Source organism: Somniosus microcephalus, chromosome 5 (assembly GCF_052327205.1).
Source record: "Somniosus microcephalus isolate GS21.2 chromosome 5, FLI_Smic_1.0, whole genome shotgun sequence".
NCBI classification, from domain to species: Eukaryota; Metazoa; Chordata; class Chondrichthyes; order Squaliformes; family Somniosidae; genus Somniosus; species Somniosus microcephalus.
In genome coordinates, this window is record NC_140991.1 from 128,689,572 (window position 1) to 128,716,867 (window position 27,296).

A 27,296-nucleotide genomic window follows, 5' to 3' on the forward strand; every position below is an offset into this window, starting at 1 on the left:
TGCTGTGTAGGTAACAAAGCGTGGGAAAAACCAGTACGAATCCAGTATGAGGTGATTTTAGTGGTGCCTCCTGGGTCACTACTACTGCAATTACCATGCTTTACGGGTCTAACAGGACCTGTCCCATAAACCAACACGTTTTTAAGTATGAGCTACACAATTATGTGGCACAATTCGGATACTCGGATATGACATTCCCCTGTTGTTTGTGGGTTTCAGTGAGCTCATGATGCGACTGAACTCCTCCCTAAAGCATTTTTATGTTTTGGAGTAAGACAACTCGAGAATAGATATTGAAATTGACAGCATAGGGGACAACTCACATTGGTGGGATATTGGGCTTAATACATCAGCTCACCCTTAGGTTTGTATTATTTCACATGCTCTGGTAGTTATCCAACTTGTAATGATAGTGTATTTGATATATGTAACATGTGTAGTAAGACTTTGATACATAAGCCAATTGTGTACTCATGCCCATGACTGACTAGCACTAACAAATTAATTGAGCACACCGAAAGAGAAGATCCAAAGCAATGTAGAGGAGACCCCAGGCGGGGCAGAATTGGAACACCGGAACAGTGAATTGAATTTAAGTAAGGGGTCAGAGGTTGCTCCTTCTCCTCAAAGGAATGGACTGTAAGGAAGGGAGAAATCTTCAAGACTCCCTACTAACTAACGCCCAAGTTGAAAGAGCAATAAGAGCTAGCTAGATTAGTCAAGAGCCGATTGTGAGAAGTCAATAAGGATATTTCCTTCTCAAAAAAGGGAATTGTAAGAAATAGCTGTTAGATTCAAAGATGGGTTTTATCAAGCATCAAAAGATGGTAAAATGCAAGGAAACAGGGAGGATAGCACCTGCTAGATAACAAGGAGCCACGAAACCCCAGGGGAAGGTTGGTGGAGTTGGCTATTTGGAGGATCTTGGAGTTCATATTTGACGCATGGACTTACAATTGTTATTATAGTTGTAGTATTATTTTGTGTTATGATGACGGTTTTGAATGCATGTTATAGGGCAGCTGTGTCCCGAATAATGCCGGTTGCTACAGTTGATATAATCGATATTGAGCCAGAAACCGAACAGTTAATGCGGGATAATGAACTGATAGAGATAGGAACATACATGTAAAGTTCTTTGGTTATTTGCACAGACTACCACACCTAGCACAACAAGATAGACAGAGGGGAAAGACGAACTTACGTACTAAGTTTAAGCCATCAGTATAGGAGTAATCCCGGGGATGGTAAAAGTGGAAGAGAAGTTGGTATCCCTAGCCAAAGTCTAAATTTGGTGCGGGACCAACAGGAGGGACTGAAGGGGTTAAAGTGAACCCTCTCAGAATTCAGACAGCCGAGGTAACCACTAATTAAGTGGTGCCAGCAGAATTAAAATCAGAACAAAGGATTGGGGTCATGTGAAGATGAACAAGAGCTAAAAGGAACCAGGTGGCGATAAGAAGTCTCATACTAACAACTTTCTTATGTGAAAAAACAAAGATAAGACAGTACAGACTGGAAAAAGGGCTACTCTCGCTAGTCTTGCACAAAGGACAGTGTGTAGAGAAGCTTTGCAAAACAAAGATAAGACGCAGCTGTGGGACAAGACAGAATGTGTGTTCTGAGTAAGCGATAAGGAATGTGCTGCTTTAGCTAAAAATTGTAGACACAGCAGAATCTAGGGGTCATGGGAATTTGACCTGTGACCAAAGGCATAGTAAGATGTAACTAACCTTTACCAATACTGAAAAGAATAAATAAGCCATATGTGATCAGGTGATTATTGTAATACAATGTGATTGGATGAAAATAGAATAAAAAGGTGCACCAACCAAGAGAGAACGAGAAGGGTGTCACTAGACCGCGGGGGTCTATGACCTTCTCCCAGAATGTTCTGTTAATAAACTGTGTACTTTTACTTTAAGACAGACTCGAGTGAATTTATTTTTCACCAACAGGGCCCATAGCTTTTGCTGTATCCAGTGCGCTCAGCCGTTTCTTGATATCACGTGGAGTGAATCGAATTGGCTAAAGACTGGCTTCTGTGATGGTGGGGACCTGAGGAGTAGGCCAATATGGATCAGCCACTCGGCACTTCTGGCTGAAGATGGTTGCAAACACTTCAGCCTTGTCTTTTGCACTCACATGCTGGGCTCCACCATCATTGAGGATGGGGATATTCATGGAGCCTCCTCCTCCCGTTAGTTGTTTAATGGTCCACCACCATTCACGACTGGATGTAGCAGGGCTACAGAGCTTTGATCTGATTTGTTGATTGTAGGATCGCTTAGCTCTGCCGATAACATGCTGCTTCTACTTTTTAGTATGCATGTAGTCCTATGTGGCACCTGATTTTTTAGATACGCCTGGTGCTGCTCCTGGCATGCTCTTCTACACTCCTTATTGAACCAGGGTTGGTCCCCTGACTTGATGGTAATGGTAGAGTGAGGGAAATGCCGGGCCATCAGGTTACAGATTGTGGTAGAATACAATTCTGCTCCTGATGGTCCACTGCGCCTCATGGATGCCCAGTTTTGAGCTGCTAGATCTGTTCTGAATCAATCCCAACTAGCACGGTGGTAGTGCCACACATGATGGTGGGTGTCCTCAGCGTGAAGGTGGGACTTCATCTCCACAATAAAAATGTGAATCCCAACCTGAACCCACCCACTTCCGGTTTTGACGGGGTGGGCCACTGCGAGGAGGTGGGCAGGCTACTTAAATATTATAATGAGGCTGGAAGCCTCTTTAACCTCCATTTTATGTTTAACTGTAGCTGGTCGGGTTTTGCACACCTTGTAAAACTCACCAGCTACAGCAAGGCAAGGCAATGACTGCTGCATCCAGGAAGTAAGCACCTTTATACCTACCTCCTGCATCCAGGGTCCCTGCCTAACCCACCCCCCACGAGGTCTCCGATTGCCTTCCCGGGCTCCCCCTCCCTCACCGATGATCCTCAGGCCAGCTCCGTTCCTCTCTCGCCTGCCACCAATGATCCTCAGTCCAGCTCCGTTCCTCTCTCGCCCCCACCGATGATCCTCAGTCCAGCCCCGTTCCTCTCTCTTGCCCCCACTGATGATCCTCAGGCCAGCCCCGTTCCCCTTTCTCCCCCCACCGATGGTCCTCAGCCAGCATACTTACCAGGAATGAAATTGGAGTCGTATAAAAAGATGACATGGTCTGAGGGGATGAGGAGAGAGGTTAGCAGATCTCTATCTGGACCAATGTTCCCTTTAAGCTGTGCGGCCGTGCAGCGCTCAGGGATCCTGCGCAGCTGGCTTTTCAATGAAAAAACCATACAAGCACGGTACTTTAAAGGGGCCGCGTGGCCCCAAGAAAAATTACAGGGAACATTGACTTGGACATACCGGACGTCTCATCCGTTTGAGAACCAATGTCCTAGCCACATCAGTGGAGCAAAACCTCAACTATTGCTGCATATTACTGCAGGTTATCCTTCTAAACAAAACACGTCACCAAACTGCCAGGAGTATTAAAGCACAAAGGAGAACTGACAGATCACAGTAAATACAAACCCAAATGTTAAAAGATGGCCACTGGGATGAATACACATCAGTTTCAGAGTCTTACAAATAAATAATGCTTTATGAGAGTGTATTTTATTAAAACACAAGAGTTGATTCTGTGGAACGTATGAAAGGCTTCAATTTTTTTTTTTTTTAAATAGTAATTTTGCTTGAATTTTTGACTTACCTTTACTGGTGCCCAATAACTGGCATCAGATCCTTTGCGGTCATCATCGACAGCTCCTATGAGCAAAACAAAATCATTTTCAAGTCCTCAATATGGCACTGGAATGTTGGTTGAGTCATGGACACGACTTCTAAGAAATCGACCAGATAGCTATCTTCATATTTTGCCTTTCCCCCCCACATACCTAATTGAGTGATTAGAAAAATACTGCACTCTGACTCAATTGAGACACGATCACTGTCCGAGAGATAGGAGAACAAGACTTTCATCAAGAGAACGAAAAGTTCCTCACTACAGGCAAACAATCTGCCTTTATTTATTTATCTCTGCCTGATAAAATAGCAGCAACCACTCACGTTAGGAGACGCAGCTGTCTGATTTCAAGTGCCTGGCATCGGAGGAGTCTAATAGGCAAGACTGCTCTGCCACATTTCAGATTTCTCCCGGAAGCAAGTGCAGTTTCACAGATCAAGGTGGACTGTTGTGAAGCTAGCTCTTAAAATAGCCACTCCAGTACAATGGGAAAACTGCAAAATTCTACTTTCCAAGTGCAAATGTGAACACATTCCATGTGCATCATTTGGATACATTATGTTGTATTCTGCAAAGGCAACCACCAGCTTTCTGGTTAAAGTAAAAGGAATAAAATGCACCCCTTTTCCGGCTTCTCCGCACTTTTTGTATTGCCCTCGCGGTGGAATAAATAGAATGCCCTTTTCAGTAACATTCCCCTTTGGTAAGCCTCACATCATGACCACTTATGTAATGTACTTGAATCTTTCAAATCCGGTAAATTTACTCAACCCAAGTAACTTTGACAATGCACTCCCACTGGTCAATACAAGCTTCCCCCTATTGGGCCTGGCGTAGGTGAACCCCTGGCAGGAATATTGTACCAGTGGAAGAAATGGGGAAGTGGCAGTGCTGCCAGCTTGGAACTTGAAGGCAGTGGAGCATTTTGACCGTTCCATGGTCAAACACCCGTGAAGGAACCATGTTCAGGCTTAAAACTCTGGCAACACTCATTATTATGGTTGCTTGCCTTGAATTTTAATCCTGAAATGGCCTTCATGGTGTTCGACTTGAACGCAAGAGTTTCCCTTACTCTTGGTTTCAAGAAATTTCTTCCCGGAGAGTCCATGGCCTTGGATATTGGTCACAGCAGTATCCTTGTAGGGCCCCAACAATATTTTACAACTGATACCCAAATATGGGCATGTAGCATCTTTTCAAGGCATATTGTACACCTGATGCCATTCAGTTCCTTAGAATCCCTAGTAGGTTCTTCATCTCTTGCTGAGGTGCCATCCTGATTCTGATCTGGTTTTGGCTAGATATGATAAATTCATATGACTGGTATGATATTTATCCTTCGGAACCAAATTTCAGGCTCCACCAAAAGAAATTAAGGAGCCATAATTGGGCTAACTATAGAACACCAACAACCATGGCTAGTTGACAAGTCTACTGCTTATCCTTTCTCTCCTGACCCAAACTTGTGCCATGTCTATGCCTGAATACTGCTACCACTTTCTCTTGTTTTCTCAATGAGTTTAGAGAATATTATTAAGGAGGCTTCACAAGTGACAGTGCTTTAACATCACTACAGACAAAAAAGAAAGTCATTTTGCACACCATACATTACCTAGACTTATCTCTTTTCTTGTCGTCATCTTTGGAGTCCCATTTGCTTTCCCGTCTCCGATCTTTAACACGGTCAGAATGTTTAATTTTTTCTTTCTCTCTTTCCTTTTCTTTCTCTCTTCTCTTTTCTTTCTCTCTTCTCTTTTCTTTCTCTCTTCTCTTTTCTTTCTCTCTTTCCTTTTCTTTCTCTCTTTCCTTTTCTTTCTCTCTTCTCTTTTCTTTCTCTCTTCTCTTCTCTCTTTCCTTTTCTTTATCTTGCTTAATAGATCGTTCCCATTCATCTCGCCAGTCTTCTCCAGAATGTCTAATGTCTTTAAAAACATTTTTAAAAAGTGACACATATAACAAAGTACATGACCTTGTACAGAATACTTGTAATATCAATTTTATAATTGAAAAATTATCTATTGCTTTTTCACTTCTATTGGATTTAGTGCAAAATCCAGATGATACATAACAAATACTAAGAATGAAAACAAAAATATAATTCTCCAACCAACCAAATGCTAGGAGATACACTAAACAGCTTCCCTTCTGGTTTTCCCTCCAAGTGGTAAATCATGGTAGTACAAAGCTGTGTGCCACCACGTCATGGTCTGTGTGCTAGAACACCATACATGTACACCACCAAGCCAGCTTTATTTTTACTTGATTTTGATTAAAACCTAGACAATATGACGATACAGATTTTTAAATGAATCTATTTGGTAATAATAGTTAGAATACTTAAAATGTGCTCTACCTTTAGAGGTTTCTCTTTTCCTAGTCTGGTCACGTTTACTTGAGGACTCGTGTCGAGTATATTTGGGATCTGACCAAGAACCAGCTGAAATAGAATTAATTGTTGCAAAAAGTTCTTAGCATCTTGTATGCTAAAATGAAGTAGAGTGCTTGTACTGGTAATACATCCAACCTTGGCTGAGGGACCATTTCCTCCAGTTAAAACACTAGGAAGAACAAAGTTGTCATCTTTGGCCCTAATCACAAACCCATCCTCTACCTGCCATAAATATCAGTTCATCCTAAAATCTGCTGCTCATATCCTATCCCATATCAAACGCTACTTACCCATCACCCGTGTACTCACTAACCTATATTGGCTCCGGGTCTTTCAAGGCCACAAATTTAATATTCTCACCCTTATTTTTAAACCCACAAGGTTTGCTTCACCTTTCCATCTCCCCCTCTTCCTTTAAAACCCTCCTTAAAACCCACCTCTAACTAAACTTTTGGGCATCCCTCTTTCTTTGGTTTAGTTTTCCCTTATGCCTCAAGGTGTATTCCACATTAAAGACACTATATAAATGCACCCTGTTGTTGTAAACCTGGTGATTGCTATGGCAGATAAGGGATATAAAGCATGGCACCCTGCCTGATGATCAGGCTTCCTGATGACAGCATTAACTTGGGCAATTCTCTCCTCTGTAAATGAAGTTACCTACAGGAAAGTTCTACTATTTGTATCTCCTTTAATTTTTCTCTCCCTTGAAGATTCCATGCCTTTTTCTTCCCTGTATTTCTTCATATTCTTACTATTGTACTTGTTTGGTTATTTTCCTGCTGCCTTGTAGATAGTTTGTTCCTTTCTTATTGCAAGTGGGAGTGGGAGCAGGCCACTGTACAAGCTAAAGGAGCAGGTTGTGCAAATGAGGCAAAATGACCAAGACAGACGTAACCACAAGCAATATTGTACCTCAGCAATCTTCAACTACATTCTAAAGCTTATCCTGCTAAACTAGAGATCCAGAAACACCGAGGTCAGGGTCAGGAAGTGGTGAGCAGATGTTTTTTGTAAATATAAACAGGCTCAAAATGCACCAGACCAATGAAGTGCAGATCACTAGGTAGCCCTGATGCAGCAGAAAGTAGCCATGTTGCATTGTGGTGGTGCTCTCTGACCTCTGATAGCTGTTTTTTTTTTAAAAAAAGCACAAGTCCCCAAAGAACAGGTAGCTACCATCATTGGTTATCTTTAGAGTTACTACCTCCTTTAAGGACTTGCATTAAATGTTCAGTTCAAAATAATGCACATTGTTAAGCATTTCACGTGATTTTTATTCCACATGCACAGTTGTATGTGGTTCAACACAAGATTCTGCCTCATGAGTAGAGTATAAATCAAAACATTTAACATTTAATTCTATAAGTAGATTTATCTCTGACCAGCCATTAGGGCAATCAGGCAAATGATATTGGTTTGCAACAGTGTCTAACAAATGTGAAAACACACCTAGGTCGATTTCTCAGATTTCCACCACTCCAGATAAGATAGGGAACTCACTGCACAACAAACTGCAGAAGCAAGCTCCCCTGTGTGGCAGTGAATTGAATTTTGATTTTGAGACAGGGAATATTAAAATGTTGTCGACAAACATACCTCTCGAGGCACTTGCTCTGCTAGAAGGTTTTGAATTTGTGCTATCACAAGACCTTTTTGTTCTAGTATCTGGAGGGTGAGAGGTTTCTATGTTAGTGCTCTGGTCTTGGTCAATACTGCTGTATTCCATTACTGGCAGCTGACTTCCTAAAATAAAAAACAAACATTTTTTAAATAATTAAAACCTAGTGTCTCAAAAAAATACATACCAAATAAAATCAGATAGTTTCAAATAGCATCATTTAGCAGACCAAATGGAGAAGACAGCTCTGGTCTGCTAAATTCTCCAATACATTTGTTCATGGAAGACTTTCACTTGAGAATCATACCAGTTTACCAGCACATCATAAACTGCTTGAAGAGCTCCTCCATACAACTGGGCAGCTTCCCTTGCTTCTACACAGTGAGGAACTAGGGCTGGCTCATGCCACAGTGCAGATGCAGAAATAATTAATGTACAAATTAGACAGCCATCATATTTACTGTCTGTATTGCTGCCAGTTCCTCCTCCCAGATGATCATTAGCCACTATGCACTCAGAAGGTAAAACATTCATACAGGCATGAAAGTTGCATCAAGCTCAATTATTCCACAAGTTCGTAATATGTGGTAAATCTTTTGGTACATGTACTACTGAGATGAGTTGTGAGAATTAAAATAGCTTTATGATAAAGGAACATACAGACACCTTCATATTATTTTATATGCCTCTTACTGTCTAAACTAAAAGTAGTGAATGCTGGTGATTTACCATCTTCAGATCTTCCTGTAGAAGCAATCCTCTCACTAAGTGCAGGTCCATCAAAATCTCGGACTACCTGGAATTTAAACAAATTACACTTTGAAGAAAAAATATTAGCCAAATTTGTTCTATTAAAATATCAATTTTAAAGAGTGACATTCAATTAGCTTTTCTTCTGCCTTTCTGTAAAGTTTAATATTTCTGTAGAGAACGGCACTTCTAACAACAATTCAATGTACAGAATAACCACTCAATGAGAGGTTCCCTATTTCATTATACCTTCAAGAATTAAAGCGCAAATTATCTTTGCATCCTTCACCATAGGAGTTAAGCTTGGTTTGTCTGGTTCTGGAGGAACCGTATATTCAGCCCACAGATAAAACATCATGACTTTTTGGATTGGCAGTGCTACACATGGTCTCTACTCCCATGTGCAGTAAGGTATCAGGACCTGTGCCATTGTGCTAGCTTGTTTTCAAACAAAACTAAATTAAAACCAAGTGCCAAAACCTGTAAGCCATTACCTTGAGGAAACAGTGGGGTAGAACTGTAGTGTGGAGGATGCATATAATTTGACGAATGAAAACAACCCCATGATGGGAATTGGGGGGGGGCGCAGTCTGTCATATTTCAAATCCTAAAAAGACTTTTTAATATAGTTACTTATAGGATTTTGGTTGCTTTAAATTGATTACAGCAGCAGCTAATCTAGATGCATATCCCCAATGTAGACAAATACCCACACACATATAAGCCGTGACCCAGAATGCACCAACCCTGCTTCACAGCTAATCAAAAAAAGTGTCTTTTTTTAACCCTACGAGACAAGTCATAGAAACACAGAAAAATAGGAGGAGTAGGCCATTCGAGCCTGCTCCGCATTTCAATATGATCATGGCTGATCCTCTATCTCAATACTATATTCCCGCTCTCTCCCCATACCCCTTGATGCCTTTTGTGTTTAGAAATCTATCTATTTCCTTCTTAAATGTAATCAGTGACTTGGCCTCCACAGCCTTCTGTGGTAGAGAATTCCACAGGTTCACCATCCTCTGAGTGAAGAAATTTCTCCTCATTTCAGTCTTAAATGTCCTACCCCGTATCCTGAGACTGTGACCCCTCGTTCTGGAACCCCCAGCCAGGGGAAACATCCTCCCTGCATCCAGTCTGTCTAGCCCGGTCAGAATTGTATACGTTTCAATGAGATCCCCTCTCATTCTTCTAAACTCTAGTGAATACAGGCCTAGTCGACCCAATCGCTCCTCGTACGACAGTCCTGCCATCGCAGGAATCAGTCTGGTGAACCTTCGCTGCACTCCCTCTATGGCAAGTATATCCTCTCTTAGGTAGAGACCAAAACTGCACACAGTACTCCAGGTGTGGTCTCACCAAGGCCCTGTACAACTGCAGTAAAGCCTTTGCAAAAACAGGTGGTTCATTTGGGAACCTATGCTACCCAAATGTTAAGATTTGTTGGTCATGCCAGATTTTATACAGCCTAAAACATAGGCCATAATTCCAATTAATCTCAATTTTAATGTTGAGCCTTCGACACACTGTGCTTCTGACTGGGGACATAGGTGCTTTTGAAAACCTTATTTTTCATAGCTTTGATCTAATATCTACAATACCTATCCATCAACCACCCCTTGATCGTCTGAGAGTCAAAAGGTAGCAGGGATTATATACACAAAAGGAATCTGTTCTTTAGTTCTTCTTGTTCCACCAATGTAGAAATGACCACATGAAGGATCCTGGAGATAGTCTCAGCCTCAAGTGCATGTTTGTGTTATAGATACTGGTTCAATGTAGTTGGGAGGGGTTAGTCATGTTCTTTTTTTGTGAACCAACGAAGGACAAGTAAAGTGCTGTAATCTAGAAAAGCTGCTGCGTTAGTTTCTTTTATACTGTTTAATTTTAATACACATGATTCACAGCTTATACCCTAAACCACACAATGACATTCTTCCATTATCTGAAGACAGTAACAAGGATGTTCATTCAACCCTGGGCAATGTTACATTAGTGAATATTATGCACACAAGGTCACACTTCAGTTTGTAAGGAGAATGAATCGCTTATAGGAATGGTCTTTGGCACTGAGCAGGAAAAATATCTGGTGCAGCTCAAAAAGCACAACAGACTCTACAAGGTAGGTTATCGGTCCTCTTCATTCAGCATCAACATACCACATGTTTGGTAAACACTGGGATTACTTCACATGGCAGCTTTGCAAATATAATGAATCGTAACTTGATTGAGACATATTAAGGGAACCGTTCCAGAACTTTTAAACTGATCTCTGAACTTAATTCCTTAAGATGGTGGTATTGCAAGATACACCCCACCATTCATTTAGCTACATGTTGCTTGATCACTACTTTTGCTCGCATTTTTGAGCCATAGGAAGCCAACAACTGCTGAGAGATCAAAAGATGGTTTTACAGGAGACATGGTAGCCGAGAGGCATATATGGCTCCACATAATGAAATAACACTTCACTCGCTGCAGCAGGTAAAACAAAGGGAAGATAATTCATCAGCTTAAGTGAAACAACTTTCAACTGAAACTGAAGGTATGTCCCAAGGATCATCTGGTCAGAATCACAGAAATTTCAGCTCAAGAGGTGGCACTCGTCCCAGTGAGGTGGCACCAGATGAAACACCAAACTAAACTTAAGAGCACATATGTCACACAACCAAGGAGAACTGACATGTCTGTATGCACTGAAGTTAGCATGCAGATAATGTCCTTACAAAGGTTTGTCAGCATGATAAATCAGGTGCTATAAATGGGAGATTTGAATTGCCTGGAAAATGTAAGGTATTGGCTCCTATTTTCCGATCACAGGCCTCCCGCGGGCGGAGGCCTGCAATCCGGAAAAATTTGCGCCCTTACCCGAGGGCTCCTGGGACGCTCCAACCACCAAATGCGCAGGCAGTTCACAGTGTCCCGTGGGATCACATGGGCCATGGGGAGCCAATCAAAGAAGGGAATCTCCCTTCATATATTTGACAGGTCTTCCTGTTAAGTGTATGAATGGAGAGCACCCCAAAAACATAGTAAAACTTTAAATTAAATAAAATTTAAAAAATAATCATTTTAAAAATGACAATAAATTAAGTATTTTAAACAAAAATTTAATTTTTTGAAAAAAAATTAAAGTTTTTTTACAGGGCTAAAAATAAACTTAACTTTTTTTTTTTTAAAAAGTATTTTTAAATGATAAATCAGTGAAAAAAATATTTTTTTAAACTTTTTTTTCCAACTCTTATCCTGGTAAAAGCAGGCCTTACGCCTGCTTTTACCAAGCGTAAGAACTGTAAGGGTTTTCTGTGGGCGGAGGGTCTCCAAAAAGCGGAACTATCCGCCCGCAGAGGCCCTTCTCCAGGGCAGCCAGAAGATCTGTCAAGGCCATTCTTGCCCGATCGGAAATGCCGGTTTTCAGCGCATGCCTGAAACCGGCATTTCCGATGTCCCTACGGGTGGGTACACAGCGCGTACCCACCAGTAGGGATCAGAATATCTAGGCCAATGTAACAGATGGCAATGTTGCATAGGACATGGAGAAAATGTAGACAAGACTGATCAATGACCGCATTTACAAGTTAAGAGGTGTCCTGTACAAGAGCTTGCAGCCAGCATAGAGTTCTGCTCTGCAAACTCTTCAGACTCCTGGAGTTGCTCTTCATGCAGCACGGTAGCATAGTGGTTAGCACTGTTGCCTCACAGCGCCAGGGACCCGGGTTCAAATCCGGCCTCGGGTGACTGTCTGTGTGGAGTTTGCACATTCTCCCCGTGTTTGCGTGGGTTTCCTCCGGGTGCTCCGGTTTCCTCCCACAGTCCAAAGATGTGCGGGTTAGGTTGATTGGCCATGTTAAAAAAAAAAATTGACCCTTAGTGTTAGGGGGGATTAAATACGTGGGGTTACGGGGATAGGGCTTGGGTGGGATGGCTGTCGGTGTAGGGACCGGGTGCTAGGGTTTGGATGATCAGAAAAAAGTTTTTCCTCACGTCACCTCTGGTTCTTTTGCCAATCACCTTAAATCTTGTTATCGACCCTTCAGCCATTGGAAACAGTCATCATGACAGTTGGCAATTAAGCAGTGACTTGCAAATTAGATGATAATGATCATAAGCAAACTGAACAGAGTGGAATCAGTTCCTCCTTATGTAGGTTATGGCATTGTGCAAGACAGCACATAATGTCATAAGGAGTACAGTCTATAACCCCCGGAACCTCAGGAATCCTGGCAATCTATAAAATTGCAAAGTTTTCCTATGCTGGCGGGGAAAGAGAGAAAATTGTTTGCTCCAGCAAACAAAGCACTGGCCACCTGCTTTATACATCTATGGACGGCTGATTGACTTATGTTGCTTATGCCTCCATTGGAAGCCAGAAATGATCTTGAGACATAAAAGTTAAGCATGTGTAATACTGTGCCTGTGAAGGAATTTGCTGCAGATCCATTTGGAGCATGTGGCACAATTCTGTATTGACGTCCATTGTAAATCACAGTCCCGGAGACACTGTACCTCTGACAAGTGGAGGTATGTACACTTGTGTCTGTATATTTTGGTGTAGAGATAACAGCAGCTGGGTGTAGAGCACCTCTAATGTAGCCTAACCTTTTTCGTCAAATGACACAGATTAATAGGGGAAACCCACTGTGTCAGTACTGGAGCTGTTAGGGCAATGAAGGCAGCATAACAATAATTGCTACAAAGGCCCCATAAAACCTAAGCGACAACAAAAAAAACCCAAGACAAATAGTGCAGAAATGGCTTGGAAATCGTCCACTGAATCGTCTTACTGGCCTTTTTAAATTAACTTCTGTATACAGCGCAATCCCAAGCAACCTTGGAAGACCATTTCATATGGGTGAGTATATCTCAGTTGATGCATGAACAAACATTGGAAAGTGCTCAAGTGTTTGCAAATGTCTTCAGCCAAAAGTGCCAAGAAGTGGACCTGGTCTCCTCCTGAGGTCCCTATCATCATAGGTGCCACTGTCCAGCCAATTTGGTTCACTCTATGTGACATTAAGATGATGAGTGAACCGGGCACAGCAAAGTCTATGGGTCCCCACAACATCCCAGCTGTCCTGCTGAAAACCTGTACACCAGAACTAGCTACCCCCACACCACCAGCCAAGCTATTCCAACCTACCCAACAATGCGGAAAATTGCTCACAATACACAAAATGCAGGAGAAATCTAGCCTAGTCAATTACCAGCTTCCTCCCACTCACCAACAAAGTGATGGAAAGAGTTGCTAATAGTGCCATCAAATAGCACCTACACACCAATAACCTGCTCGCTAAAGCTCAGTTTGGGTTCTCTCAAAAGCATTCTGCTTCAGACCTAGTCACAGCCTCAATCCAGACATGGACGCGTCAGCTGAAGGGCAGACAACAATAACTGCCCTAGATCTCAAGGCAACAATCAACCAAGTATGATGCCAAGGAGCCTTACAGAACTCAGGTAAAAAAGGAGTCAATTGGATAACGTTCCAGTGGCTGGAGTCACACCTGAAACAATAGATACCTGAAACAATAACGATGGCCGTGGTTGCTGTAGGCCAATCATCACAGCCCCAGGATATCGTTGCAAGTGTGATTCAGGGCAGAATTCTCAACACAACCATCTTCACTTCTTTATCAATGACCTTCCTTCCATCATAAGGTCACAAGTGGGACTATTTCCTGATGATTCCATAGTGTTTACTTCCATTCACAACTCTTCAATATGAAGCAGCTCATGCCAGCCTTCAGCAGGACTTGGACAACATCCACACTGGTGAGTGGCAGGTAACATTCGCACCACAAAAGTGCCAGACAAAACCATATGCAACACAAAATGACCAAACTACCTTCCCCCGATCATCACCAAAACCACCATGGCCAAGTTCACCACCATCAACATCCTGGGAGTCACCACGAACCAGAAACTTAACTGGACCAGATACATCAACACAGTGGTTACAAGAACAGGACAGAGGCTGGGTACACTGCAATGATAGGCTCACCTCCTGACCTCTGAAAGCCCCTCCACCACCTACAATGCTCAAGTCAGAAGCATAATGGAATACTCACCACTTGCCTGGATGGGTGCAGCTATAACATTTGAAGCGCAACACCATCCAGGACAGTGCACTCTGCTTGATTAACGCTGCTGCCAGTGGACTCCACCCTTCTACGATTGGCGCACTGTGGCTGCAGTATATTCTACCTACAGGATGCACTGCAGCCACACTAAGCCTATTTCAACAGCACCTCCTAGCCTCGTGACTTCTACCAGAGAAGAACTAGAGCAGCAGGACCATAGGAACATCAGTTCCAGAATCCCCTCCAAGTCACAAACCATCCTGACTGGGACACACTGCCATTTCTTCATCACTGCTGGACCAAAACCCTGGAAATTCCTACTTAACATTTAAGGATGTTATCACAAGGACTAGAACAGTTTAAGGAGAAAGTCAACCAACACTTTTTTCAGGGCAACTAGGGATGAACAATGAATGCAGATTTGTCAGTATTGCCCACAACCCAAGAATAGAAAAAACTGCACGCATGTCAAAACTACATCACCCCAACTTATTTTAAATATTACAGTGAAGCTCCTCCCTGTTTCGGCACTGGAAATGCATGCAATGTGTAAAATGGGAGAAGAGCCAGTGTGACCAATGTCTGTTCCATTTTCTGATCGATAATGCCCACTTTGTCCAAAAAATGGATATTACTGATAGAAAAATCTGCCTAAGGAGCACAATGTTCAGCTGGCAATTCCAGAATTGAGTCTTACACTAATTGGGATCATTATTTTAAAAAGAAGTCACTGGCTCAAAAAGCATTATGGAGCGAAAGAAGGGCTCAATCAATAAAGTACCAAATAATGCCCATAGGGACAATATCCTACTTCCCCAATTAGTTGGATTGGTCCACACTGAGGCCACCCAAGATCATTTATCTTCATAACCTACTTCAGAAAAGTATCAGCTGAACATTTTTTTAAGCTAGCAGCACTGAAGGTTTACCCCTATTTGGCATCAAACATTTTGATGAAGCTAAAGGGTCAAATAGGACGCTGAGGTTGCAAACAGTATGGTTCATCCTCAGACAGGCAGGGGGATGGAATCTGTTTTGCCACTATTCACCATGGATTTCTATTGCTCCTAATAATGAGCACTTAATGTTGTATATTTACCTTAATCGTTCCTCTTCCATCAATCTTTTCAATTGCTGATGCTTTTTTCTTGACAATTCGTTTGAATTTTCCTGCATTAAATTCCAATAACTCTGGATGCTTCCTTTTCTGAAAAACAAACACAATAAACATGCTTTATACATGGAAAATCACCAATGGTCACAAAAATTGGGCATTTAACCAAATGTTTGACACTGACAAATGAGATGAATCACATAACAAATGAAAAATGATGATTTTTCAAGCAAACTAGTATTGAGTGAATAGTTGTTTAGAAGCTTGATTTAAGTTGTAGGACCACACATCATGCCGATAGGCTGCACCCCAAATTTGAGCCCCTCCCCCAAGAAAAATAAACACATTTATTTCTACAGCCTATAGGAGAGGTAATTTTGTGTTTTTCATTCAGAAGTATTTCCTTATTGTTCACCTTTAGAACTGGTAACAGTCACACCAACAGTATTGTCATTAGGTACCAATACACTGGGAGGGGCGGCGGGGAAAATCACACTTGGGCCAATATGCTTTAATGTTCAATACTCGAAACTCATTACCTCAAATTACTCCAGTCAGCAATGCCAAAGCTGTAACCACCAATGTCACCCTAATGTTTATACAGATCTAAATGATCTCTCTAGATACAGCTCAGCTCTGTAAACAGAAAATCTATAATTGCACTGCTGGGTGCTTTTCACAGCTCAAATGAACACATACACACATTCTTCAAAACTTAGGAAATGCATTGCGCCCTCATTTTAACACCCACTTACATGGCTCCTCTTTTGTGTCTGAAATCCTGCACTCATTGAATTTTGCTCCCCCCAACCAACTTCATCTTGTTTGTAGCTTCTCTTGATGCTGCAACCATTTAAGTGCAGTAATAACTGTTGATATTCTATTCTTTGCTCTATCAGGAAAATGTGATGATGGTCACTCATTTCTATGGCTAAATTTACAGAGGGGGAAGCTCAAATATTATTCAGGCAGTAGATGCAGAATAAAAATGTCTATGGTTAGGATATTAATCTCAGTACTCTAAAAGCAACATAGAAAAGCTGCAAACTGAAAGTAACAAGTGCAAAGTTCACTAGGAAACAGTCAAATATCTGTGTATTTTAGCAAAATTTACAGCTTTGAAATTAATCCAGTTATATTATACAGAACGCGTCAGTGTCCTTAGCGCGTATTTTTTCAATTTTATGGCAGCTGAACACTATAGTTATGCAGTCGTAATTATAATGTTGCAACTTCTAAATTAAAGACTTTAGATTTCAACCTGCATGGGCCCATCATTTTAAAGTACTCATCCTCAGTAACATCCAACAATTGAAAGGCAAACAAAAGTTTATCAAGATTAGTGTAACTTATTAATCCATACTGTGAAAAGATTTCCTCTGCTCAATATTGCATCAAAATCAAAACACTTTTATACACACATTTACAATTTTGCTAGAGGGAAATCTTTAAGGATACATAATTTAAAACCTAGATTATGACAATAGGAAGGCATTCAATAATACATTATCAGATGTAATTGATTCTTATAGATAGACTGTTCCAAGTGCTTTGCTTATCTTGTACCTCTAATCACATTTTCTTCCCATTATTTTCTCTTTTTTTAAGGTACCCTTGCAGCACACATTTTCTGACTGAGAAATAAAGAAAATAAACCATTCCCAGTAACCTATTAATGCCTTTCAAACTGATTATGAGGTGCACGTGGATTGAAGGCCATGTTCTCCCTCAGTGTCTCCCCCATGTAGCAGCGATTCAGAACTTATGTGGGATGCTGCATGGCAAAAATGAGTGCCCTATATTCTATTAGCATCACAAGAGTGAGGCTGGAGCAAGAAAAGTACGCACAGTAACCAAGTGGAGATCGTTGATATTTAATATGTATTTCATGCGATGCGGTGTCGACATTTGAACATTTTAGCAAATATCCATCTATCCAGTTCTAACTTTTGCTGCAACTTTTTTTTTTAAGAATAAATTTGTTTTCACTTTTCTTGTCAAATATATCAATGATGCAAGTAAATAAGCAACAGTCAAGCACCATTTCAGGAAGGTGATCATATCCAAAGTATTCTTGGAGATTCCTGTCAGAGTACTCCAACTTTTCCTGCACATCAATATCTCAATGGGGAAATATGATATTTGCAATTTGTTTGTTCAATTCAGACTAAGATAATATTTCTAAGCAAGCCCTACAGTAAAAATGACATATGTGAAGTAAATATATTTATGAGTGCATTTACTATTTTGTATACTTACTACATAACTCATCCTGTGTTTAAATCCAAAGATATGTGCCATAATACACTGAAGAGGCAATTCACAAACGCACAGCTCACAGTAATATAATGGTTCAGTTTTTCCCTTATAATGGTATTCAGTCACAAAATCCAGCCCTGCAAATAGAAATATATAAACATTACTCTGTCAACTCATAACAATCAAAAGCTTAGAACTTGGTACAGTATTAACTCAAATCCTAACAAATTTGGACATGCAGCACAAGAGTGCCCATAATTTGGGGATCTTGCTCATAGGCAGTAAGGCTAGCACATGTAGAAATTTGAATCAATAAAAGATATCCATTGTACTCTGCACTTCATTCAAGCTGAAAAATATTTTTACAGTTGCTACATATTTCACATTTTGAACCAACAAGGTAGTGACCAAATTACCTGATGTCAACACAAGATTAGTGAGCTCACTCCCACTGTAAGATTTATTACCCCAGTTTTTACTCAAGATATGTTGGGGCTGATTTCGATGTCCATTAAGCCCATGTGTGCCAACTCAAGGGGATTAATGGACTGGAAAATGACCCTTTTTTGCATATGCATTTAAACTCCCACCTGAAACAGGTGGGGCATGTTTTATTATAATATTCAAAGGACATAAGAGTGACATCTTTTTCCAGCCTATGCACTGGGACCCTATCACTTTGAAATTACACCCATATGTAGTGGACATCCAGAGTTACTAGGTGCTGAGCTGGATACAGAACCAAGTTTAAATGGCCTAGTAAAAACATTCTTTGAATATTTTTAAAGCTATTTTTATCTGTTTTTCCCTCTTCGGGAACTGTGTGTCAATTGGTGCAATTTTTCCCCCACTTTTGGTACCATTACTGGTATAAATGGGTTTCTTGTGTATTTAGAGGAGAAGGACCAACACAATGATACCAGGCAAGCAAGACTACACTGGCTCTGTGCCCACCAAAATTTGTAGACAGAGGTGAATAAATCTCATTTTGGTAGATGGATGCATAAGCTCCAAGTTTCACGGTAGATTTTGACAGCAGGCTTGATGGCATAATTGTCATGGCCTAACTGCTATGGCGGAACTTTTTCCAGAAGCACTTGAATCACAGCAAGTAATGTTTTATACGGTACTGCATAACTTCTTTCATGCAGTACCAGAATAACCATCAGCCAGCAAAGCTTGATTGGCTACACCCACCAGGATGCCACTAACCACATTTGCAGACATTATCATATCTATCTGGCAATGGCTGTGGGACCCGTCCTCAAAGGGCCTGGATCAGCAGAGGGCCAGATGTAGAGCCAATCCACCGGATAGAAGTAGCATCATGCCCGCCACCAACTCCTCCCAGCCATGCTCGAATGTGGACTTGAGGTGGTGCCGTAGATTATAATAAAGGGGAATCCTCCTTGCAACCAAATCATGCAGCACCACCTCCAATTCAGCAGTCATCAAACAGGGGTTGGGTGCTGGCCACTTTATCACTTGTCTCTGAACTCATACTTGAGCCTTGGGTTTCCTTTCTCTTCATTTTTTCCTGTTACTTCAGCCTTGGCAAAGGTTAATTAGGTTGATATGCCTTTTTAGCCTTGCTAAAGGCTTACATAATTGTTGTCACCCTATTGTGACATTCCTCATTCCTTTAAATTTCATTGGCACACAATTTTCCACTATCATTAGTGTGCTTCCTACACCTGCCTGAATATGCATCTGGGTCTCTGAATAATTATGTAAATAGAAATTTATATAATAATATGTGAATCATAGAATATTACAGCACAGAAGGAGGCCATTAGGCCCATCGAGTCTGCACAGGCTCTTTCGAAGAGCAATCCAGTTAGTCCCACCCTACATAAAGTATTAGAGATTAGATAAGCATGTAGTAAAGACAGAGTGATTTTAATGGGGGATTTTAACTTCCATTTAGATTGTGATAAGCAGACGAACTCATGTCAGAAAGGTAGCGAATTTCTTGAGTGTGTTCAGGATAGTTTTCTGCAACAATATGTCCTAGAACCCTCAAGGGGGCATGCCATATTAGATTTCATAATGGGCAATGAACCAGATTTAGTTAACAGCCTAACGGTGAGTGAAAATTTATCCAATAGCGAACATAATATGATTGAGTTCAATGTTGTGTTTGAAAGGAGAAATGCAAAACAGCTACTTAGATTCTAGATTTAGGTAAGGCCGATTTCAACAGGATGAGACAGAGACTGTCCACAGTAAACTGGGCAAATCTGTTAATGGGTAAAATGACAGAAGATCAGTGGAAGGTATTCAAAAAAGAATTTAACGTGATACAGAACCAGCTTCTACCACAAGGGGCAAGAGCTCTACTTGCCAAAAAAAAAGCCAGGAGGTAAAGGACAACATAAAACTAAAAGAAAAAGCATACAAGAATGCAAAAAATAGCACAGATCCTGGCAACTGGGAGAGATACAAAAACAGCCAAGGGTGACAAAACAGATAGTAAGAGCTACAAAAAGAGAGTATGAAAAGGAATTTACAAGGGATATCAAAAACACCACAAAAATCTTTTACAATTATATTAGGAAAAAGAGGGTGGTGAAGAGCCATGTGGTCCCCTTAAAAACTGACAATAGTGATATTATAAATGAAAATAAGGAAATGGCAGACATGTTAAATAATTACTTTGCGTCAGCATTTACAGTAGAGGAAGAGAATAACATGCTGGACATCCAAAGGAAACTAATACTGAATCAGGGATGGGGACTCACCAAAATTAACGTAAGCAAATTAACAGTAAAAAAGAAAATAATGGTACTAAAGAGTGACAAATCCCAGGGCCAGATGGTTTTCATCAGGGTTTTAAAGGAAGTAGGTGAGAACATTGCAGATGCCCTAAATATGATCATCCAAAGTTCTCTCGATTCAGGAACCGTTCCTTTAGATTGAAAAATTGCACGTCACTCCACTATTTAAGAAAGGTGACAGAGGGAAACCGTGGAATTATATAGCCTAACATCTGTTGTCGGGTAATTACTAGAGCCTATAATTAAGGATGGAGTGACTGAACACGTTGAAAATTTTCAGCTGATCAGAGAGAGCAAGTATGGATTTGTAAAGGGTAGGTCACGCCTGTTGAACCCTATTGAATTTTTTAAGAGAGGACTAAAGTAGTGGACAGGGGAATGTCTATGGTTGTTATTTATATGGATTTCCAGAAGGCATTTTCCTAAGAGACTGTTAGTTAAAGTCGAAGTGCACGGAATTGAGGGCAAATTATTGACCTGGTTAGGAGAGTGGCTGAGCGGCAGGAGACGGAGAGTAGGGATAATAGGCAGGTACTCTAATTGGCAGGATGTGACTAGTCATGTCCCATGGGGACCTGTGTTTGGGCCTCACTATTCACTGTATTTATTAACGACTTAGATGATGGGATAGAGAGCCACATATCCAAGTTTGCCGATGACAAAAGATAGGCGGTATTGTAAGCAGTGTAGATGGAAGCATAAAATTACAAAGAGATATTAATAGATTGAATGAATGGGCAAAAGTATGAGGTCATCGACTTTGGAACTAAAAAGGATAGATCAGAGTACTTTCTAAATGGTGAAAAGCTAGAAGCAGTGGAGGTCCAAAGAGACTTAGAGGTCCATGTGCAAAGTCCATTAAAATGTCATGGACGGGTACAAAAAATAATCAAAGGCTAATGGAAAGCTGGCCTTTATATGTAGAGGACTAGAATACAAGTGGTTAGAAGTCATCCTGCAGCTATACAAAGACCTGGTTAGACCACACCTGGATTACTGTGTTCAGTTCTGGGCACCACACCTTAGGAAAGATATATTGGCCTTCAAGGGAGTGCAGCGTAGATAATACCTGGACTCCAAGGGTTAAATTACAAGGAGAGATTACACAAACTAGGGTTGTACTCCCTGGAATTTCAGATTATGCGGTGATTTGATCAAAGCTTTCGAGATATTAAGGGGAACTGATAGAGAGAAACTATTTCCACTAGTTGGGAAATTCAGGAGTAGGGGCATAGCCTAAAAATTAGAGCCAGGCCTACACTTTCAGGAGTACACGTCTACACGCAAAGGGTGGTAGAAATTTGGAATTCTCTTCCGGAAATGGCAACTGATGCTGGGTTAATTGTTCATTTTAAATCTGAGACTGAGAGATTTCTGTTAACCAAAGGGGCAAAGGCAGGTATATGGAGTTGGGTCACAAATCAGCCATAAAAAAGTTTTTCCTCATGATGCTTCTGGTTCTTTTGCTAATCACCTTAAATCTGTGCCCTCTGGTTATCGACCCTTCAGCCTGAAATGGTTTCTCTATCTAAACCCTTCATGATTTTAAACACCTCGATCAAATCTCCTCTTAGCCTTCTCTGCTCAAAGGAGGAGGAGGAAATTTGAGTACTATTCACAAATTACCATTCTGACAAGATTAGTGCCAGTTAGCCATTTAAAATTGTATTGAGACATCACAGGATTGACTTTGCTCTGTTTGTGTAATTTAGTTCTACAGGGAACACTAATTTTGTGGGGTTTTTGGAACAATTAAAAAAAAAAATACACCAGCAACTCATAGGAAAATATATAGAAAAGTAAAACATTTTCATACTGAAAATATGGAAAAACACATACCTATTATAGTCTCCTCAAAATCAGATTTTTTGATGTGATCTTCCAGAATTTTTGATCCTATAGAACTTAACAAGTCATTAACTGCTACAGCTGTGAAAAAGAATCCAAAATTAGATACAACAGAATGAATGCTAATAATTGAGATTATCGATAACACTTCCCCCAGCCCCCCACTCCACCTCCATTTTTCTCCTTTCCTTTTAGAGGTGCTGATTCATGCCAGGTACAGGTCATGCTAAGCACTGGCAGTGCACTGGTACCTCACCCAATGAGCCATTCTTCACACACAAACCTGGACAGTTGGTGTTGACAAACTGTTAGCGAGTGTATGGGTCACCATTCAGGGTGTCTTAACTTGATGTTTACTTTTCAGCAGAAGTTACTGGATCGTGATCAGTTGCAGGGACCATGGCCCATTTTCCCCAAACAGAGGGAGACTGAGGTCAATTGCACCGTCCTACTGCTACCAGAACAGAGATCAGCTAACTACACACAGACCAGCGATCAAACTTGGGACCTTGCTAGTTGAGAATCGTATTTACCGACTGAGCCAATTCTGTTAGATTTTTATGTAATGCAGCAAGGATGTTACAAGATTCAGCAATAATTATTACAATTGTGAAATGCTCATAATTCTTGTTTTTTTTTACAGGAAATGTTTCAATGATAGTGTGAAAATTCATACAGTTGCTGTTCTGGGGGAGGTGGGACCAGAAACGGGCGGTTTGCACCTGGGCAGGACTGGGACCGATGTCCTAGGGGGAGTGTTTACTAGTGCTGTGGGGGAGGGATTAAACTAAAATGGCAGGGGGTTGGGAACCTGTGCAGGGAGACGGAGGAAAGGGAAACAAGGATAGAAGCAAAAGACAGGAAGGAGAAAAGCAAAAGTGGCAGTCAGAGTAATCAAGGGTTTAAATCAAACATGGCCACAGTAAATAATCATTCTAAAAGGTCTAAAAGTGTTAAAAAACAAACAAGCCTGAAGGCTTTGGGGGAAAAATTCAGTTGTTTGTGCCTCCCGTTAGTGCCTTAAGAGGGTGCCAATTGGGGCGCAAAGCAACTAGAGGCCGGGCGCGGCGATGTTTGTGCCACTTGCGAAATTAACTAGACATTTTGCGGCGGCGCTAAACACTACCGCCACGGTCTCCTGCGCCGGCAGATTATGACGTCAGTCGAGTGCGCAACGCCCCGTTAGCGACCCGGACCGGATATTGAGTGGCGCCCCCTGCCTTACCGCCTGCCGCTACCAACGACAGGTTGAGGGGAGCGTTATGCTGTCAGAAAGGGACTAGGGGAGCGCTATCTAAAGGCGACCGCTTCCTGCCTTTTTTTGTTCAGTGACATTTTTGCACCACCCATTCTGAGAGAGAGAGAGAGAGAGAGAGAGAGAGAGAGAGAGAGAGAGCGAGAGACACTTCTGGAGAGATTCAACACTGTGTGAAGGAGTTTTGAGTACTGAGCAGCACTTTGCAGGTTTATTTTGATTTACCCTTCCTTGCTTCGCCAATGCTCTGAGATAGCGCCTTGCTCCTCGGCCTTTGCGCCTTAAGACAGGTGTGAAGCGCCTGATTTAGCGCTCCAATCACCTCCAGGGGCGATAAAAGCCAAGTTTGCTGTCGGAGGCGTAATTAGCGCCAGGCGCTAAACTTTGCGCACCGCCAATAATGGCGCCCCAAATGGGGCGATAGCGAATTTTTCCCCCTTTGTGTCTTAATGCGAGGAGCATTCATAATAAGGTGGATGAATTAGCTGCACAAAGAGATGTAAACGGATAGGATATGATTGGGATTACGGAAACATGGCTCCAAGGTGACCAGGGCTGGGAACTCAACATCCAGGGGTATTCAATATTCAGGAAAGACAGGCAAAAAGGAAAAGGAGGTGGGGTAGCATTGCTGGTTAAAGAGATTAACACAATTGTAAGGAAGGATATTAGCTCTGATGATGTAGAATTTGTATGGGTAGAGCTGAAAAATACCAAGGGACAGAAAACGTTAGTGGGAGTTGTATACAGACCCCCAAACAGTAATGCAGAGGTTGGGGATGGCATTAAACGGGAAATTAGAGACGCGTGCAATAAGGGCACAGCAGTTGTCATGGGTGACTTTAATCTACATATAGATTGGGCTAACCAAATTAGTAACAATACTGTGGAGGAGGAATTCCTGGAGTGTATACGGGATGGTTTCCTGGACCAATATGTTGAGGAACCAACTAGAGATCAGGCCATCTTGGACTGGGTATTATGTAATGAGAAAGGAATAATTAACAATCTTGTTGTGCGAGGCCCCTTGGGGCGGAGCGATCATAATGATAGAATTCTTCATTAAGATGGAGAGTGAAGTAGTTGACTCAGAGACTAGGGTCCTGAATTTAAATAAAGGTAAATACGATGGTATGAGGCGCAAGTTGGGTAGGGTTAATTGGGGAATGTTACTCAAAGGGTTGACGGTGATAGGCAATGACAAACATTTAAAGGTCACATGGATGAACTACAGAATTTGTTCATCCTGTTTGGCATAAAAATAAAACAAAAATGGTGAATCAACCTTGGCTAACAAGGGAAATTAGGGATAGCATAAGATCCAAGGAGAGGACATATAAATTGGCCAGAAAAAGCAGTAAACCTGAGGATTGGGAGCAGTTTAGGATTGAACAAAGGAAGACAAAGGGATTAATTAAGAGGGGGAAAATAGAGTATGAGAGTAAGCTTGCAGGGAACATAAAAGCTGACTGTAAAAGCTTCTATAGATATGTGAAGAGAATAAGATTGGTGAAGTCAAGCATAGGTCCCTTGCAGTCAGAATCAGGGGAATTTATAATGGGGAACTCAAGGAAGTGGCCCTAGAAATAGTAGATGCATTGCTGGTCATCTTCCAAAATTCTATAGACTCTGGAACAGTTCCCATGGATTGGAGGGTAGCTAATGTTACCCCACTATTCAAAAAAGGTGGTAGAGAGAAAATGGGGAATTATAGACCGGTAAGCCAGACATCGGTAGTGGAGAAAATGCTAGAGTCCATTATAAAAGATGTAATAGCAGAGCATTTGGAAAACAGTGACAGGATCGGACAAAGTCAACATGGATTTACAAAAGGTAAATCGTGCTTGACTAATCTACTGGAATTTTTTGAGGATGTAACTGGTAAAATAGATAAGGGAGAGCCAGTGGATGTGGTTTATTTGGACTTTCAGAAGGCTTCCGATAAGGTCCTGCATAAGAGATTAGCGTGTAAAGTTAAGGCACATGGGATTGGGGATAAGGTACTGACTTGGATAGAGAACTGGTTGGCAGACAGGAAGCAGAGTTGGAATAAACGGGTCTTTTTCCGAGTGGCAGGCAGTAACTAGTGGGGTACCACAGGGATCTAGACGAGGGAACTAGATGTAGTATCTCCAAGTTTGCAGACGACACAAAGCTGGGTGGGCGTGTGTGCTGTGAGGATGATGCCGAGAAACTCCAGTATGATTTGGACAGGTTGGGTGATTCGGCAGATGCAGTATAATGTGGATAAATGCGAGGTTATCCACTTTGGTGGCAAAAACAGGAAGGCAGATTATTATCTGAACGGCAATAGATTGGGAGAAGGGGAAGGGCAACGAGACCTGGGTGTCCTTGTGCACCAGTCGCTGAAGGTAAGCATGCAGGTGCAGCAGGCGGTTAAGAAGGCAAATGGTATGTTGGCCTTCGTAGCGAGAGGGTTCGAGTATAGAAACAAGGATGTCTTGCTGCAGTTGTACAGGGCCTTGGTGAGACCACACCTTGAGTAGTGTGTGTAGTTTTGGTCGTCTTATCTGAGGAAGGATGTTCTTGCCATGAGGGAGTGCAGCGAAGATTCACCAGACTGATACCTGGGATGGCAGGAATGACGTATGAGGAGAGAGTGGGTCAATTGGACTTATACTCGCTGGAGTTTAGAAGAATGAGGGGATCTCATTGTAACTTATAAAATTCTAACAGGACTAGACAGACTAGATGCAGGAAGGATGTTCCCGATGGCTGGGGAGTCCAGAACCAGGGGTCACAGTCTAATGATAAGGGGTAAGCCATTTACGACAGAGAGGAGGAGGAATTTCTTCACCCAGAGAGTGGCGAACCTGTGGAATTCTCTAACACAGAAGGCAGTTGAGGCCAATTCATTAAATATATTCAAGAAGGACGGTGGCATAGTGGTTAGCACTGTTGCCTCACAGCGCCAGGGACCCGCGTTCGAATCCGGCCTCGGGCGACTGTCTGTGTGGAGTTTGCACATTCTCCCCGTGTTTGCGTGGGTTTCCTCCGGGTGCTCTGGTTTCCTCCCACAGTCCAAAGATGTGCGAGTTAGGTTGATTGGCTATGATAAATTGACCCTTAGTGTTAGGGGGATTAAATACATGGGGTTACGGGGATAGGGTGGGATATGTGTTGGTGTAGGGGTTACGGGGATCGGGTGGGATATGTGTCGGTGCAGGCTCGATGGGCCGAAATGGCCTCTATCTGCACTGTGGGGTTTCTGTGATTCTGTGAAGGAGTTAGATATATTTCTTAAGGCTAAAGGGATATGGGGAGAAGGCAGGGACAGGGTACTGAATTTGGATGATCAGCCATGATCTCATTGACTGGCGGAGCAGGCTTGAGGGGCCAAATGGCCTACTCCTGCTCCTATCTTCTAGGTTTCTATGCTCAGACTCAGGACTGAATGGCTGAAACATAGTACCAAAGGGCATTTGTGAAAATGTCATA

General features: G+C 41.8%; 1 protein-coding gene across 12 annotated transcripts in view; it reads right to left on the reverse strand.

The window, feature by feature from the left end:
- LOC147117316 (uncharacterized) overlaps positions 1–27,296 on the reverse strand; it is a 120,385-nt gene that overhangs the window by 52,225 nt on the left and 40,864 nt on the right. For 7 of the 12 annotated variants that reach the window (XR_015078421.1, XM_085988235.1, XM_085988237.1 and 4 more), the window contains exons 10-16: positions 22,574–22,663; positions 17,958–18,094; positions 15,684–15,791; positions 8,487–8,553; positions 7,736–7,882; positions 6,101–6,184; positions 3,715–3,770 (exon numbers count right to left, since the gene is read on the reverse strand). Coding sequence is in view for 10 of the 12 variants with exons in the window: in XM_085988235.1 (XP_085844361.1) it covers positions 3,715–3,770; positions 6,101–6,184; positions 7,736–7,882; positions 8,487–8,553; positions 15,684–15,791; positions 17,958–18,094; positions 22,574–22,663 (689 nt within the window). In the remaining 2 variants the exon portion in view is untranslated. Of the gene's footprint in view, positions 1–3,714; positions 3,771–5,359; positions 5,670–6,100; positions 6,185–7,735; positions 7,883–8,486; positions 8,554–15,683; positions 15,792–17,957; positions 18,095–22,573; positions 22,664–27,296 lie in introns of all 12 variants that reach the window. The other 5 variants (XR_015078420.1, XM_085988234.1, XM_085988232.1 and 2 more) reach the window with 1 other exon arrangement.